General features: G+C 37.9%; 1 protein-coding gene across 3 annotated transcripts in view; it reads right to left on the bottom strand.

Moving 5' to 3' along the window:
- The window catches only part of LOC135176046 (adhesion G protein-coupled receptor A3-like), a 293150-nt gene that overhangs the window by 141052 nt on the left and 133901 nt on the right, over positions 1-18197 (bottom strand). For all 3 annotated transcript variants that reach the window (XM_064144647.1, XM_064144649.1, XM_064144650.1), the window contains exon 7: positions 8123-8336. In XM_064144647.1, the coding sequence (XP_064000717.1) occupies positions 8123-8336 (214 nt within the window). The remainder of the gene's footprint in view (positions 1-8122; positions 8337-18197) is intronic.

Genomic DNA, 18197 nt, shown 5'->3' with positions numbered 1-18197 from the left:
TCATTAGCATAACTCTTGTGATCTGTAGACTATCAGAAGTCCTTAGACAAAAATAACACTATGACAATCAGCCCAAAATTGCATAAAAAGCTTTTAATGTAAAATATTTCCCAGATGACTCAGAAGTGTTAGACTACTTACAACAGTTACGAGGATTTGATTATGTGCCACAGGAACCAGTAAAAAAAAACAATCAATGAACCTACACAAACTCCCCCAAAGTAACACACAAATGACAACAACAAAAAAAAAAAACTACATTAAATTTGCAATTTTAAATTATTTGTCAAATGCACACTACTTTGACAGAATTTCTCACTCTCCCTAATAAGTGGTGATGGTAGAAATGTAGAAATGAATTAATAAATAAAGTAATTCCATATTAAGGGTAATTTTTTTTTAATTTGATGATCAGCCAAAATTTTTGGAACATCTAAAAAGGTAATAATACATAACAATCTCCTACATAGGAAATTCAGAAACAATCTCTAGTATTTCTCTGTACATAGTGCATCTCCAACAGGTTAAAGTTCATTTTCTAATGGCCCTGAGTCATTCTATCATAATACCATGAACAATTAAAAGTCAGAAATCAGAATTTCTCTGATAACCACAACTGATGAACAGGGTTATAAACTACTTGTTGGACTGAGAGAAAAAGTATAAATTATTCCTGTCAACACCACTATAAGGTAAGATAATTTTTTTTAATAGCTAATACTCAAAAACTCAGCTGTTGCTACACTTGAGCATCTCCTCAGTTGTACAGCTGCAACTATTCAAAGAGCCACATTAAAACTGTTCTAATCTCTAAAAATTCAAAGTAAAACTCTATTGATTCCTCTTTGTTGGGGGAAGGAGCATATTTTTGTTCTTAATATTAAAGTTAACTTCAATTTCTTTGGTGTGGCTGGTTCGACCCATACATAGCTGTAGAAAATGGGCAGAGAACCGAGGAAACTGTCTTCTTAGTTTGGCCTCAATATTAAAAAAAAAAGGGGGGGGGGGGGGGGGGGGGGGAAAGAAAAAGCTCTCTGATTTACAATTTTTCTTTTTTTCAAATGCTATCAGCCAAAATAATTACATGTATTTCCTGTAAAAATATCTATTTCTCAATCATGTTTCGATAAGCATTACCCAAACTAAGCCTACCCATCACAATTCTTACACAATGGCATATACCTGCAATGATGGAGTGTATCATCACTGCTGCTTGTGCTTCTCAAAGTATCAGTATATTTTTCCACAGGTTGTACATTTAATTACTGCCCCAAATGCTCAGTAGTTAAACTGTCAATGAGTTTTATTCAGGTAATTGAAAGATTTTCAGTGAAAAGGCTTAAGTTTAATTACTCTGCCCAATTAATTCACATGAAGGTTTTCTTAATCTCGGATAATGAAATTTTATAACACTCTGCAATGATTCTAAGTATTATCTTCCTGTCTAATATATGAGAACACTTCTGGTAAAGGTACATGTCAGTAGTCCTTTGATGCCTACAATGCCTGAAGTAAGCTGTAGATTATTGACTACAGGGTTTAAAGCAATCTCAAAACAACACAGAAACATTGATTTACAACTTAGATAGCTATTTTGCTTCATTTCTTTCCTAACTGCTTGACAGCTAAGGGTCAAAGAAAGTCAATTAGGCAAACCAACAAAATATCAGCACTAGACAATTTTCTGCTGATTTCCCTGGGCTTCTCAGTATGACCCTCAGCTGCTCAGCTCCAAATGCTCATACAGCAGAACAGAAAGAGATTACAACTATTTCTGCATTCTGGATCAGATTCTTTGTATCTGTTCTAATGCTGTTTTGTTTGTTGTTCTTGTGTAGAGTGAATCTCCACTATTTTGCCATGATTTGGCACATATCTGAACTTCCAGTTGTGTATTCAACTTAGCAGCACACTCACCACTGCTATGCTACGTTTTCAGGCTGTTCTTAAAACCACTATCAGTCCAAACCACTACTGCTGGCTTATCTTTTCCAGAGGTATTCTTGCCTCTAACTATTAAGAGAGTTCAGGAGTCATATGCATCCTTTACACAAAAAAATACACAGAAATTTTCTGCCATTGTTCCTGAAGTTTTGGAAGTGTTTCATTTTTTCTTACACAAAATACCTCCCCTGGATCTCAAACTTTTAATAATACCACCTGTCTCTCCTTGGACTTGATTTTCTTTCAATAATCATCTCTTCCACAACCTTTATTCTTTTAGTGAAACCACCTCAACCAAATTCTAAATTCTTTACTAATAGCTGCAAAAATTATTAACTGGACTCAAAACTCCCTTTAAAATTATGATTAAAAAAAATTAATTCACAACTTCTTTTTTTTTGCCTCTAGTTCGTTCTCTATTACAGCACAAATGGGTCATGACCATATACCTCTAAAAGCAGCTTTCATAAATTGACATAAACATTATATGTATAAACTTTAAAATCAGTTGTCTCAGTACTGCCCTTATGTATACCCCTGTTGTGAAGGGGTTTTGGTTGGGTTTGGGGGGACTAAATCTGAGGCCAAATTTAAAAGGGTTTAAATAATTTAATATTATATACACAAGAAATTCCCCCCCTTCCCCAAACTTATATACAGCTAACCTACACAAGTCCTTTGTATGTGGTTGTGAAATTACTTTACAGAATGTCTATTTACAGCAGGAATCAGGAATTTGGTAGAGGTTTGGAAAGGATTTGGATAGAGAGAGTCTTGTGGCATAAATGTGCCATGGGTAAAGTCTGAAAGTCTATGCCGCTTAAATCCAGGTTGCTCAGTTACTCACTGGCTGGAGTCACAGGCTCAGCGGTCCCAAATATATGTACCAAAAGCCACGTTGTTGACGCTCGTGGGCTTGAATAGTTCAGTTCAGGTATTACTGGGGCGCGCTGTCTGAGGGACTCCCCGGGCATGATCGAGCTGGGAACGGCAGGCTGGAGCAGCAGCTGGCCAGGAGCGCCTTGGTCGATTTTCCCTGGGCTGGTGCGAAGCACCGTGGGTCTGAAATCATGCAGCGGCGGTGGCCCCAAAAGCGGCAAAGTGGCTAGGAGCGGCGGGTGGAGGAGGGTGGCAGGAACACTGAATTGCCCCTTTTATAAGATGTGGGCCCAATATTGATGGTCCTTGACCACAGTTCTGTCCAATAAGAGTCTGGCAGCAGGCCAAAACATGCCAGATAAGGTGAAATCCACGGGTCCGGTACCCCCAAATATGGAGGAGGCTGAGGTGGATCCCCACCCTAGGCGCATGAGCTTACATAACGTGTTTACTTCAACCTTGCAAGCAGGCAGGCCAGACTTGAAGGCACCAGGCTTATTGTGCTCCTTTGTCCCCCTTAATTTGTCTTCCCCAGGTTTGGGCAGGGCAACACCTTTTGGGGGGACAACATGTCCGGGCAAGAATAGATTTGTAAACACGGCCATTTGGGCCTATGTAACCTTCCACCACAACCCCTTAGGATGCCCCCATCCTATACCTACAGGTTCAGCTGAAGTTCCACATTCATTTAACCTCCAACTTTACCATTTTCCTTATTATTTACTGTAGACCATCCAGCACTGACTGCTGCCAAAAGCAGTAGATGCTTTCAAATATCCTAGATTCTCCAGCTTACCTATTTTTCCCCCTCCCCCCAGAAGAAAAAAAAACACCTGTGTATTTGGCAGCCATATTTAGAAGACACTGAAAACACTTAGATGGAATTTAAGAGGAAAAAAAGTGTTTGTGGGTGATGGCAGTTCATAGAATCATAGAATCAACCAGGTTGGAAGAGACCTCCAAGATCATCCAGTCCAACCTAGCACCCAGCCCTAACCAATCAACTAGACCATGGCACTAAGTGCCTCGTCCAGTCTTTTCTTGAAGACCCCCAGGGACGGTGCCTCCACCACCTCCCTGGGCAGCCCATTCCAATGACAAATCACTCTCTCTGTGAAGAACTTCTTCCTAATATCCAGCCTATACCTACCCTGGCACAACTTGAGACTATGTCCCCTTGTTCTATTGCTGGTTGCCTGGGAGAAGAGGCCACCCCCCACCTGGCTACAATGCTACAATAGACCAAATAGTCTATTTCCAGCGGCAAATCTATCTACATTGCTTAACCAAAACTACATCTGAAACCCACTTCTGATATATCACCTACTGGCCTATGTTTAGGTGAGAGTCTGCCCAGTTTCTCCAGTTGCAGAACTCCTTTTTATGAGTTCTTATCTTTCTGCAGAGTTTTATGTTTTCGGAAGAAGCACTTGTGAACTGTAATGGTCCCAGAGCAGCCACTACAGCTGTTAGAGGTTGTCATACTTTGAGGGGTCCCAGGTACCCCTAAGAAAACTACAGTGACCAAGACCTATTCCAGGGGACATGTTGTGATAGTGTTATTCTGTTTTCTGGTATCACAGCTTATTAAGCCACTGCCTAGTAGACATTAGTCTCCTGCCCTCCCTGCCTCTTTTCCCCTCATTTTCTCCAAGAGGAGCACGAGTTCCGTCTTATGTCATGGTCTGTGTGCAGGAGACGGCTACCAGCTAGCAGGGAATTTTGAGCTGCATCATGTGGCCTACTGAGGCCTCATAGGCCTAAAATGGTATGGGGGGAGCAGTTATGGCCTATTCTCAGGCCTGCCAAGGGTGGAACGGGTGGAGGATTCCAGATGGATTTAGTCCAATAGACTTGGCTTAGCTGGTGGATGTATTCATTCTACCTGTTTGCCTTTTGCATATATGCACTAGTAAATAGAATCTCTCTTTTAACTTCCAATTTGTGTGCACTCTAAAAGGGGGTAAGAGTCACTCCTGTCATCCAGTCCTAGGCTGATTGTGGCCTCCAACTATGACAGAGGTATAAGCCCTGTTAAACATCCTACACAACAAGCATTTACAGAATAGAACTAAGACACCTTGAAAATTGTTATTGCCGTCTAAGTGTTAAATAATAAATTTCCTGACAAATAAAAGTCTCTCTAATACCGTGGAGTTCTTGGTTCATAAAAGATATCTTCCTGTTTCTGGTTTTGTATTGTAAGAGTCCTGCTGTCCCCTTCAACCACTGGAAGGGAACACCAGGGAAGTTAAGACAGGTGCTGTGCTGCAGAGCATCACACATAATGTGCCTTCTATGTGGCTTCAGGGAAATGCAATGTTTCATCACCACTTTCTATGATCAAACTGATAATCTAATAAACCAGAGTTAAGAAATTAGGCTGTCTTCATGGAAACACAAGTAACAATTTCAGCTAGATCCATTCACAGATGATGGGAAATTAGTTCCACTTCACATTTACATTTTCTTGTATGACTATGACATTTATACACAGGCATAACGACAGAAAATTCAACAAGAGCAAAATCAAATATTATTATCACTGGCAAGAAATGGTAAATGTGAGCTAACAGTGGAATTGAAAACACCTTCTCAAGATCTCCTATAAGGGAATACTTGCAGCCAAGAAAAATGTTACAGGCAGGAATACAGTTCAAAACTTTCGTTTAATTATGGTAACAAAAACATTTATTTTAGTTAATTCTGCTTTATCATAGGAGACAAAAAATAAGCATTTGTATATTTTATCTCTCTAGGGTGCCAGTTAACAAAACAGAAGGGTTTTGTATGATATTTGTGTTGTAAATCCGTGTCCAGAAATATTTGTAACTACCCAACAAAATAACCACCTAAAAATGCTTGAATAAGCATTTTTTGGAACAAGACTGCAGTGCTTCGTTCAAAACTAGCTTCAGGAATTTTAACTTGCTAAGCAGCACAAGCTAAAGCTTCTCTTTTAGTGCAATCACAGAAAGCCACAGACAGTGGACATTTGCTGTAAAGGGCAGGTATGGGAAGGAAGGCGAAACATGAAACTTAAGTCAGGATTTTAAATTATCTTTCTTTTCACTCAAAGTCCTATACTTAATATATGAAAACCTCAGGGAGACATAGTATTTCTGGTGTTTCACAGTTACTCATACCACTGCAATTTAGCCTTAGGAACCACCACAAGCTAGTGTGTAATATCATGTAACAAGCATATTGATCCACACTACTGTAACATGTAATCAGAATACTATTATATATCACCATGCAACAATAATGATATTAATGCAGTTATAGGATATGTGGTCATGATGTTGGGATTAAAATTTAGAGTTGCTGAAGAGAGTTTTTACAATGGCTAATGTTTTCTCATCTTCAACTTGAAGAAACAATAAATCTCTATAATTTATATTTAAAAAAAAACATCGACTTCGAAATAGTATGGTCTTTAAAAGCTAGTTTCAAAAGAGTCAAGTAAGCTGATTTTTATTCAGCCCCTCAATAAAGGCAAAGCACAACTTCTTCAGTATTAGCAGTTCTGGCCCAGTAAGAACCAAGATGCACAGTAAATGCAGTGTTGATGCCCTACTTTATTGTGAAGTGAAATACACAGCTCAAATAAATGAGCAATTGAAATGTTGTACACTTCTAAATAGCAATTTAAAGAATTTGAGTTTAATTTAAACAATACTGTGTCTCATTTTGAATACAACTTGGAAGACTATTTCCAGCATGTAACAGCAAATTCCACTATATATTTAGAGAATATTGTTTCTATATACCTGGTCCTAGTGAATACTGCAACATGAGCATCAAGATCACTTACTTAGTGGCACAGTAAATTAGACAAGTATCAGATTGCCCATCCTTACTAAAATATTGCTATGGTAGACAATGGTTTTTACTTTATAGTCTGGTAAAAATTAAGCAATCTAAGATGAAATTCAGTAGTTTTCTAAAGTAGTTTTTTAAGCATGAGAGCTATTTTGAAAATCTTTGTAGACAATTTATTTCTGTTTATTACTGTGCTGCACAATTTGTTCATATAGTGAAAAATACTATTCAGTTGAAAAAATATGGGGTGATTAACAGCATGTCTTTTAATTTTGCTATCATGTAAATAAGAAGAATATGCTTTAATTAAGTGATTTGGCAGTTATATAATAGATCGTGCACTTGGCGTTACCATACTAATTGGTCTAATAGTCATTTTCATTATTCACTATATCCATGCACATTGGTATCAGAAGAAAGTCAGTAGCTGCAGGAATAGGTCAGATCTACACCTCTAGATCCATAGAACTCAAAAGAGGTCAAATAATCAGTGAGCAGATAAAATTAAAATCAATAAAGCTGAAAGACCCCAGTGGAGAGGGATTAATTTGACTCCCTTCATAACTTTCATTTGATAGATTGAGAAGCATTCCAGGTCAATTATATTTATAGAAACCGGTTGAGTGAAAAGATGTTAATGATGATCCAGAGGTAATTAGCATAGCTATTTTCACTCCATCTTCTACAAAGAGAAAGGCTGAACAGAGACACAGAATCACTCTTTTTTTGATCAATAATGGAAACTGGCAGAGGACAAAAGGATGTAACAGATTAGCAGCTTTTACTGACAAGCCAATACCTATGAGGAAAACAAACAAAAAAATCCATAGAAATTCATAATAATTTATTAAATGAGATTTGAATTTGAAAACTGAGGCAAGACTGGAATGATATGGTCATCACCACATGTTAGTTGCAAATTCTTTTATGAAAGACTGCTCTACTTCATTTCCCTTGCATTTGTCACATCAGCAAAAAGTTCTCTGAGTCTCGGTCAGATGGTAAAACTCATAAAAGGTTGAGAAATAGTTTAATAAGAAATAAATATGAGGTTACCTAGCTAAGGAATACAGGATCCAGGTCATTGGAACCTATGAAAATTAATCCAAGACTTTTAATCTGACAGTTCTTCACAGACATTCACACAGTGTCAGGAAGTAGTTTGGCTGCATTCTCATATGCTATTGAAGGTATTCTAAGCTTAGTTTCTTCTCACGTTTCACTGTCTAAGAAACTGTTTGGTTTCAAACCCATAGCTGCTCATATCTGAGTACTCAGACAAAAGAAGTAAGATTTGGAGCCACGGCTGTTCAAAGCCATGAAAAAATCTCTGCCTGTGTGTTCAAATTCAAGTATGCAATTGAACTGCTTCAAATAAAACAACTCTTGATGCATGTTTTAATGAGGCTTGCTCCAAGTGTTGAATCTGTTCACCTTGCCTACAGCTCTGACTGTTACAAAGGGTAGAGATTACCGTGTAATTAAGCAGCAGTCATGAACGATGCTATCCTCCACAAATATGCCACGCTCTTCATCTGTTTCAATCAGGCGACCAGCGTGGTACCAATGCACTTGGGTGGTGTTGTCAACATATGTTGCAGTACACTGAAATGGCAAGCGGTCTCCATGAAAAACCACTTGTCTTTGTGATGGGATCAGCTCAAAAAGAGGAAGTTCCAGGGGTCCAGCTGCAGGGAAAACAAAACAAAAATATAGCGGGGGAAAGTTATAATTAATGTCTTTCTTAAGAAGGTTCTTAATAATACTGTGAACTAGCTGTATACAACACCAGCTTCCTCTACCTTCCCTTTAAAACACTAAGAACATGCGTCCATGGACTACCTACTTAAGTCTGATCATGTTTTCAGTCCTCCAGTTCACATTTCTTTCATTGGTATGAAAGTAGAATCACTACAGCATCTGCAGAAAATGGTTTTCAACAGAATAGTTTGCAAAATGGCTGGGGTTGAAAGAGATCTTTTGAGATGCTCCAGCTCAACCTCATTCTCAATACAGGATGCTTTACTACAGAGGTATTTGGGGGGGGAGGGGAGAACATCAGTCTTTCAATTTTAAAATAAATACAGGTATTAATATAGGTACAGCTAACATTTATAAGACCATTTCACTGTCAATGGAAAGAAGTCCCACTGTAGTCCAGATGAAATTTATTTACTCTATAGAGCCTAAATTATCTCATATGCCTCCTATTTGGGTAATAATAAGGCTAAGAGCACAGTGTTAAACTTTTCCCTGAAGTTCAAATGTCCCCATGATTTCTCATTTCTGCTCCTTCTGCCTCTTCCACAAGTCACCTTTACTCTCTAGAAGGATTCACCAACTTTAAATATTTATCCAAATATTTCTTTGTAATAGTGGACTACATTTTACAATCCTTTTAAGATTAATTTTCTCTCTCTCTCCCCAAGAAATACTCCAATAATGGGAATATTGCATACTCTAAGAAGAAAATTACAAAAAACAGCTGCTGTAATCACATACTCTAATGTTTGAACACAATTAAAATATAAATAGCATAGTAAATTTGGAAGGCAAATGATTTTTTTTTTAGCCCTGCTAAAAAGCCTGCTAATTTCAAAGTTTTGGTACTGATTAAAGGCTACATCTTTCAATCCTACAGTCTCTGTAGAAACTGAATCTCTAGACAGTATTTTATTTTTTAGATCCTAAAACTACCTTAACACCACTTCAGTAAAAAAAAAAAATTCCTTAAATCAGTAGCCGAACATTGAAAAAGAGAACAGTAGGAAAAGTAATTGAAATAGAGGCTATTAATCTAAAGAAAGAGGATCATCTATTAGAGAAAAAGGAATAAAGGAAAACATTATATGCTTTTCTTCTGATATAGTCTTCTTAGGCAGGAGAAGAAAATTACTACCTCTGATACTTTATGATCACAAAAAATTCCACTAATAATGAAAATACTGAAGAGGCTCAGATATGATGGATCAACACACTGCCATAAGCATCCTGCATAACAGTTCCTAAAATGCAACTTTTTCGCCTCAGCCCACAATGCAAAAACAAAGAACTAACTCTGGGTCTCTTTAACTCTTCACTAGGCTGTGAGTTGAAAGGTCACTCTTCCACATGTGCACCAACAGTAGCTACCTCAAACATCTACTTTTCTGGCAAGCATTTTAACATTATGCATTTTCTTCATTTCGGTGCTCACTGTTTTATCTTCTTTAAACTTTCTCCTCAAAATCCTCCATTGCTCATAATAAAGATGAACTTAACTATACCTAAACAGACTGCAAGCCATAATCTCAGGTCCTACAGCTGCTAAAATCTGTGGACAACCAATAGTGTTTGTTCCTCTCCTCACCCAACATCCCATCCTAACATGCATCTTTATGTCATTCAGATGTTGTCTTTGGAATAGACAACCTGTGAGAAACTGCATTTATAAACTTAGATTTGAAGCCTCAATACTATTGGGGAATTTAAATGTTAAGTTATATATTCATCATCTGCTTTGAATAAACAGTGAGAGGGATCACTTCTGCTTTCTCTGGCCAGCATAATAAACAGGGTCTGTACATGAATAAATATGTGAAACTGCTGTCCAGGAAAAGCACACAGAGGATTAAGGGGCTAGCTATTCTCTCCTGTGACTATAAAGCACAGGCTTCAGAAATCCTTCCTTACTTATGTATACATTCTGTATACAGTCTGTACATCTACATCCTGTATTCAGCTCTGCAGACCCCAACACAAGACAGACATGGACCTCTTGCAGCCAGTCAGAGAAGGACCATGTATATGATCTGGGGCTGAAGCACCTCTCCTATGAAGACAGGCTGAGAGAATTGGAGTTGTTCAGTCCAGAGAAGATGCATATAGTATCTTTCCAGTACTTAAAGGGAGCCTATGAGAAAGCTAGAGAGACACCTTTTACAAGGGCATATAGTGACAGAAAAAGGGCTAGTGAGAGAACACTGAAAGAGGTTAGATTTGTATTAGTTGTAAGGAAGAACTTCTTCACCATGACAGTGGTGAGGCACAGGCACGGACTGCCCAGAGAGGCTGTAGATGACCCATTCCTGGAAGTGTTCAAGGCCAGGTAGGATGGGGCTTTGAACAACTTGGTCTACTAGAAGGTGTCCTGTCCATGACAGAGGGTTGAAACTAGACAATCTTCTAAATCAAACTGTTCCATGGTTTTATAGTCTTCTGATTGTGCCTATTATTTGTGGGCATAGATCCATTACCAAAAATGCCTTGAAACCTAGCTAGTATTTGTATACGATCTTTGCCTTCCAAGTAAAATAGAAACTAAACTAAACCATAACAGCTTCAGGCTTGGTCTCAGACATTTACATTAAAGGCTTTACTAAAGATGGAGAGAACCTATCTCTCAAAAAAATCACAATATTTGGGTTGCATTACGAAGTCGGCTATGAAATAGAAGGAAATGTTATAGTGTAGAACTTTAGCCATAAATGGAATGATTATAAAAACTGAGTACAGAAAGATTAAAAAGCAATATATCACACTCACAGAAGTATTTCTCATTAATACAGGAACTTTTAACGAAGGATATGATATTTTCTGAAATGTTTTTGGTCACACAGTGGGTGATCTGCTGTGTCATGAGGCTAGGAAATAGTGCAGACTATACTACCAGAATTGCTTAAGTCAGGCTAAACAACTTGTTTAGCGTATGAAGTAGTGTGATGCTATCACTTTGAATTTATCTTTGCCTTCACAATTTCCAAGGGCCCCCCATTACCGCCTCTGCTACTCAACCCTGGGAATCACCAAATGCAGAAATGTAATTCTCTGTCCAGATTTTGACAATTAATAATCAGAAGTAGATGAAATCTTTTTTACTGTAGCATGTCAAAAAAGAAGAAAATAGTACCTTGACTGACATCAGTCATATTGACAACTCATTCTCTTATCTTCTGCAAATCCTTTTTCTATGTGCAACAAACTAACTGTGCAGCAAAGCAAATGAAATGTACCTTTGCTTTACCATTAGGCTAGGATATCATTCTGATCAACTTGTGGAAAACATCTGCTTTTAATCTCTGTGATCTCTATGCAAAATTATTAATAGAGCTCATCAGTTGTCTTCCAGACACAATTATTTAAATGACTGAGGCTGGTTCTGCAACTACTCATGCAAAAGTTCTAGTTGACTTCAGGGACATAGCTCAAAGATATAAGGATTAACTGCATCAATACAATTTTTAGGATTAGGGCCAATACCCTTTATCCTAAATGCTTGCAAAATGATTGTACAGCTCCATCAGCATCAGCTGGAAATACTTATTTTAAATCCATAATCCAACAATCCTTCAAATCCAGAATAAAATAGAAGTATTTACTAATGCTGTACACACATTTTCAAGCCTGACTTTGAGAACGAAGTAAGCAGTAAGAAATTCTAACAATGTTTGGAATTATTTTGTCATTGATTTGACAGCACTTGAAATATAACAGCTCTGGCAAGCATATCCCTCCACAATAAAAAAATTCTCTTTGATTACATAATTACTAAAGACAAAACTAATATCTGTCATCTCTGATGCTATATATGTAAGTGTGTGTGGCACATAAAGCAGCTTCATAAGATTAAAAATAATTTATAGTTTACTATTTTATTCTGGGAGAGGAGGGACTAACATTGGGAGGTTCTATTTATTTAATTTTTACACACATGAAAAATAGTTCAAGGCTCTCCTTCCAAGACAATCCACTCTGTTGCACTCAAGTTTGAAGCCAGAATCACCATCTGAAAATGAGAAGTGTGACTTTCCTATAGGCATTTAGATTCAGAGTACTTTACAGTCTTTACCTGTCTCATCTCTCTAGTCAGCACTAAACCATGATTGCAGCAGAGCACCACAGGAATCACTGATTGCAGCATGAATTTAAAGGTCTAACCTGTCATTACAGTAATTACATCTTTTTCTTTATCTTTCACTTCTCAGCAGAAAAGCGTTTTGTTGACTGAGGGCCAGATTCTTTATGTGACCCAGTCTTGTATTTTGGATTAGCTCTAGACTGGAATACTGAGGACATATGGAGGTGGAATCAGGTTACATAAATACCACTGAATTAGAATACTATTAAATTGCCCTTCCCAGAGAAGGTATATCCCTGCCCTTTTTAATGCATGCAGTGCCCCAAGATGTATATAAAGTTGAAAAATACAATATAAATTAATTTTAATAGCCAATTAAGTAGAGCAGAAAAAACCAGCAATGTGCACTGATGCTCTAAGGGAATGTTCCAATGCTTATGCCCTTGATATCTTTATTTAAAAAATTACCTCACACACACATTACATACTTTTGTTTTTTCCCTACGATTCAGTTCATGAGATTTTACAAACAGTTCAGTCTTCTATCTAATTTTGGCCTTCTTGTTTGTTACAAAAGATGGAAAGGAGAAGGTTGTGAAGGAAATACTGCTCTCATTTGAAATACATGGAATATAAATGCTTGAAAAAAACAACCCAACCCAACCCAAACCAAACCAAACCCACAACACAAAATGCATTTCTAACCTGTATTTTAGCTGCATTTTAAATACATATGATCACATTTAGAATGCCTGTGCTTCTAAGGAATAGGCACTACTGTTCTCTGCATGAATGGTCAAAAGCAAATCTGCAAGCACAGAAGCTGGGCCATGCAACAGATTGTCTGAACACCACAGAGAGCTGGCCAGTTATTGGCCAATATGACCAGCACATGCAAAGATGATCAGAGTAAAATGAAAGTGCATTCTACCTCTAGCCATGTTTGTTGTATTTTCCACTGCATTGCCTGTAACTTGGGCAGTACAACTCTCTACAGCTAAACAGCTACTAAGTACATAGTACTTACCGTGGTTACCCACTACCACGTTTGTGTTCAGTTTAACATAAAACTAGGTTTCTGTTACACATTTTCTATCCCTCATTAAACCACTTTGATATTATCAACTTTTACAGAGTCAGGAATAGGTTTCTACAGGTTTTTCCAGGCTTCTCACACATCAGTGCAGGTTTACAGTATTCATGTCTTAGGATACACCACTGATTTCTGTCTTTCAGTAAAAAAAACCCCAAACAGTTTACTACAGTGCACCACAAGCTTTTGGGCAGAAAAAGCGAGAGGCTGGCACTTTGCTTCTTGTTAATCACTTGATTTATTGTATTGCCAATGGGCTTATTTGAACTGAGTGTGCCCACAGAGTGCAGTACATCCTGCTGACTAAAGTGTGAGTTAGAGCTCTAATATTTGTATACAATCTCAGTAGGAAACCAATGTGCATGGAAAGCACAGTAGGGGGAAGCTGGAAGTGAGGACAAAGTAAAGGAACTCGTTCAATAAAAAGAACAGAAGAAAATGAGGAAAACCAAATTGAAAACATTAGTTAAAAATTTGAATTGCTGACACAGCAGATTATATCTGTTGATATTTACTGAATGGAATTAAAGAAGAAGAGAGTGATCTAAACTGCTCTGAAGGACAGTTCTGCCAAGGGGAGGTGCCAGTACACCAATACCAATTTCCATATTGCAAAATTTGCTGACAATAACAAAAGGTTTGGTGCAGAAGGCTACAGAGAGCACCATATTCCAAGGAAGACAAGAATGAATACATAACTGGGGCCAAGCTTCAGTTACAATAAAAGCTTTGGCTCAAATTTTAACATAATATCAAGAAAATACAGATGCAAACGTGTATTAAACTTACCCAATAAGATATGTCTTTCTGGCTTGGGACAAGAAAGTTTACCATCATATTCACTTACCACTCACAACAGAAAAAGTGGAGCTTCTGTTTCTGTTTTGTGTAATAGCTTCTTATTTCCATCAGCTTCATAATGCTAGCAAGGCAAGTTATATTCCACACTATATTATTAGGCCCTTTCACTTTCATCCATGCTTTACAGATGGGAACATGAAGTAAATACCTGTTTTTTACAGCATCTCACAATTACATCACAGGTTTAGGTTTATTTCATAATGCTAAGTGCTACACTCGAAAGGTAACTCCTAACCAAAGAGCAGATTTCAGACAGAATGCTCTTCCAAGTGACAAATTTTGTATTGTGTATGAATCCTGCAAACTTCTGTAAACCCATCAAAGGTGAGAAAAAAAGATAGGAAGGGTAGGGTGCATGGATCATGAGCAAGTACAGCAGAGTTCATGGACTGAGGCACTGATAAGCAGTCAGATGCTGCTGCAAGGATCTGAGCAGAAATGGCAATCCTAGGATTTATCCTGAGTTAGAAGTAAGGTGTGCCCAGGCTGTCACAGTCCACTGCTACTGGTGCTTCTGTTATCCAGGTTAGCTAACCACATAAAAATACTTCATCTCTACAAGACAGAAGATTAAATTCAGTGCAGTTATATCAAGAAAAGTTATAGACACTACATTGGATGACAGCCTCTCTGAGAAGCACTTGGACTCTGCAACTCCTCAGATTTAAAGTTACACTTGTGTAGAAACTTAGGAAGGCTGAGTGGGAAAAGCACAATTCAAATCTAGTCACTTTTAGCAAATCCAAGTCATAAATGTTTCAGTCAATACTCAGCAGGTCAATGACAAGTCCAGTCATGACAAATTCATTTAGCTCATCTTTGTCTACAAGAATTCTCTCCAGATTTTTAAGTCTCTGTGAAAATAAAGTATCGTCTTTGCAGCAGGTCTAGAGGCTCTGTGTTGTGTTTACTACAACCATTTTAAGTGAGGGAACAATGGAAAAACACTTTATAATTTAGTGATGGTAGCCATGACTAACTTGATAGGAAAAAAGAGGAATACAGAGGAAGAAAGTCTCACTCAATAGCATTTAATATAAATGCCAGAAACCTTAATGTTAATTTGTACAATGGCAACAGCTACTTGAACTATTTCCACAATAGGAAATTCAAGGTTTCAAGTCCACTTAATCAATTAGTCAAAAGCATTATTTGCATCAGGCAATGTGCTAGTTTGAAGCTAGCCAGAATGTTTTGGTGAGAAGAACTAGCTTATAGGCTGTGAAAGGAAAACAATGGTGATGTCTACTTTCCTCAGTCTCACTGAGGAGTTTGGGAAGGAGAAATGAAAACATCAGATAACACTCTCACCATTTTCTCTCACTTGGGCTGCTGGCTGATCAACATCTTACTCCCTAACCTCACCTTCCTTTTGGCCTAACCCGCTTTGCTTCTTAACCTCTTGGCTGAACCTCCATTCTTCTTTAGGACTGGGGTATGGTTGAGAGGGGCAGGGGGAAGGTGAGGGGTAGTTGAGAGCCCCTCCTGCGGACTCAGGTTTCTGGGAGGGGAGTTGTGTTTCTGTATTACCTTTTACCTTGTATATTTCTGTATATAACTGTATATACTGTAAATATCTGCTTGTATATTGTGCTGCTGCAAATAAATAGCTTCATTCATATTCCCAGAGCTGGCTGAGTCTAGTCTGGGTGATTTCTAAAGTAGGGGGGGGGGGGAGGGCAGGGAACACCCAAACCCTGTCACAGGCAATATAAAGTCCATGTTTTGCATTGCCATATCTAGCAGGAACTTGGGGGGAAAAAAAAGCAAGCAGAGTGTTTTTCATCATTGATTTCTTTCTTATCATATAAAACTGTCCTGGTAGAGCATAAATCCTGTCAGGCTGGTTTAATCCTTACTCTCCTCCTCCTGTTGTGGGTCTGGGAAGTTGAGTAGATGAGCAAACAATAGGAGTTTGGCCCCAACAAAGCACTGAGGGCTGGGGCCATAGCACCACATGTCAGGTATCTTGCGCTGCCCCTCAACATGCCTGCGTAGTCAAAGAAGGCATGAAGCTTTGAATTTGTTGCCCAGAACAATGTTGCTAGTGCCTATTGGCTAATTTAATTTTCAAAATCATGTATTTAAAGGGGGGGTGATTTAGAAACTGCCTTTCTGCACTGATCCTCCACCCGGAGCAACACCCCATTCGCGGCTCCTTAACTGGGAATCATGGCAGCCACATGTGTGTAGCTTGCACTAGCTCAGCAGCAGCATCTCAGCCCTTTCCCTCTCTCTGCCTGGAATATTTTGTATTTTACCCAGCATCATTATCACGAGTTTTGGAAATACAGAATACTTACTCAGGGACCAAAGCATTGTGAATACATAAGCTAGAGTTAATGTTAAGGCTCCATAAGCATAGAATTTTCCTGTTTTGCGTTCCTATTTTTTCCAAGTTCTCATTGTTTAAACTGTTAATTCTGTGTTTACAAATACCCTCTGCGCAACTACTTCCTGATGACTGAAAATCCAAAGAATCTCAGGGAATTTTCCTGAATTTTTAAATATTAATAATAAAAATAATATTAACACAGAAAATAATATTAATAATTCACAACAGATTATTAACTGTTATTATTAACCACAAAAACTTGCCATTTTCCAATGTCTTGATCTCAAAGCATTCTAGAAGTTGAATTAAGAAGCTGGGGAGCATTTAATTATTTACCACATCCCAAAACTCAGAGACCATGGCATACTCAGAGATTGAGAGATTTGTAACACAAATTCCTTCACTGACAAGAGTCAGAAGCCATTGCTAGAAAGCTAATTTTGATTACTCAGATATCCTTATAGCAAGCAAGCTGGCAGGCTCGTGGCTGTGCACACTCATTACAGTTTATGGTTAATAAAAATGGCTGAGGGGTGTCAAGGTAAAGCACTTAGCTCTACAAAACATATTTATTAGCTTTATCTAACTGGGAAATGCAATGTCAGCACTCCTCTTTCCAAACTTAAGAACCATCAGTCACTTGTCTATTTTCATATCACTACTGCACTCTTAGACTACGGAAACATAGCAGCAGGAAGGTTCCAGGAGTGGCAGCGATTGCCCATAATTGCCCAGAGTCCAGCAGGCTGCATAAGTACCCATCTATGCTGCAAGAATGCCAAGCAAAAAAGAAATGTGAAAGTCATAAAAGATGCTCAACAAGTGACAGTTCTGTTGAAATAAGAACTTGTCCCAGACATTGTATGATTTTTTCCATTCTAAACTTCTTTCAGCCCAGGAGACAGAAACTGCAGCTCTTGACAGTCATTTTTATACATATATTAAAGTTCTATATGGTGAACTATGCTACAAGAATGTAAAATACCACTATGATATGCTCCACTTAATTAGACCAGAGGATGAAGGCTTTATAGGGAACCTTCTCATAAGAATGATTAATTACAACAAGTGAAAGATTAATTACAATAAACTGAAAAAAGTGCTGTTAACTGGACAATACCAACATAAGTTTGGTAAAAAAGCTTATATAATTTTAGCTTGAAATTGCCAGTATAAAATTTAATCTGTGTCTTTTAATGTACATGTTAAAAATTTAAGAATAAAGAATATGTTTTATAGGATACTCTATGGGCCTTTGTCTTCCCAATGCTTTGCTCATAAGCAACCAGTTTTTGGAGTAAGCCAGTTCAGTCTCCAGAAGTAGATGTTTTGAAGAGTCAGAAGGCCTTGTTTTATAGAATAGTTTTGGTCAGAAAACACTTTTTGAGGTTGCTGAGTCCAACCATTCTCTAACTATCAAGATG

Source organism: Pogoniulus pusillus, chromosome 6, assembly GCF_015220805.1.
Source record: "Pogoniulus pusillus isolate bPogPus1 chromosome 6, bPogPus1.pri, whole genome shotgun sequence".
Lineage (NCBI taxonomy): Eukaryota > Metazoa > Chordata > Aves > Piciformes > Lybiidae > Pogoniulus > Pogoniulus pusillus.
Note: the sequence above shows the minus strand (reverse complement) of the source record. Positions and strands in the feature narration are given on the sequence as shown.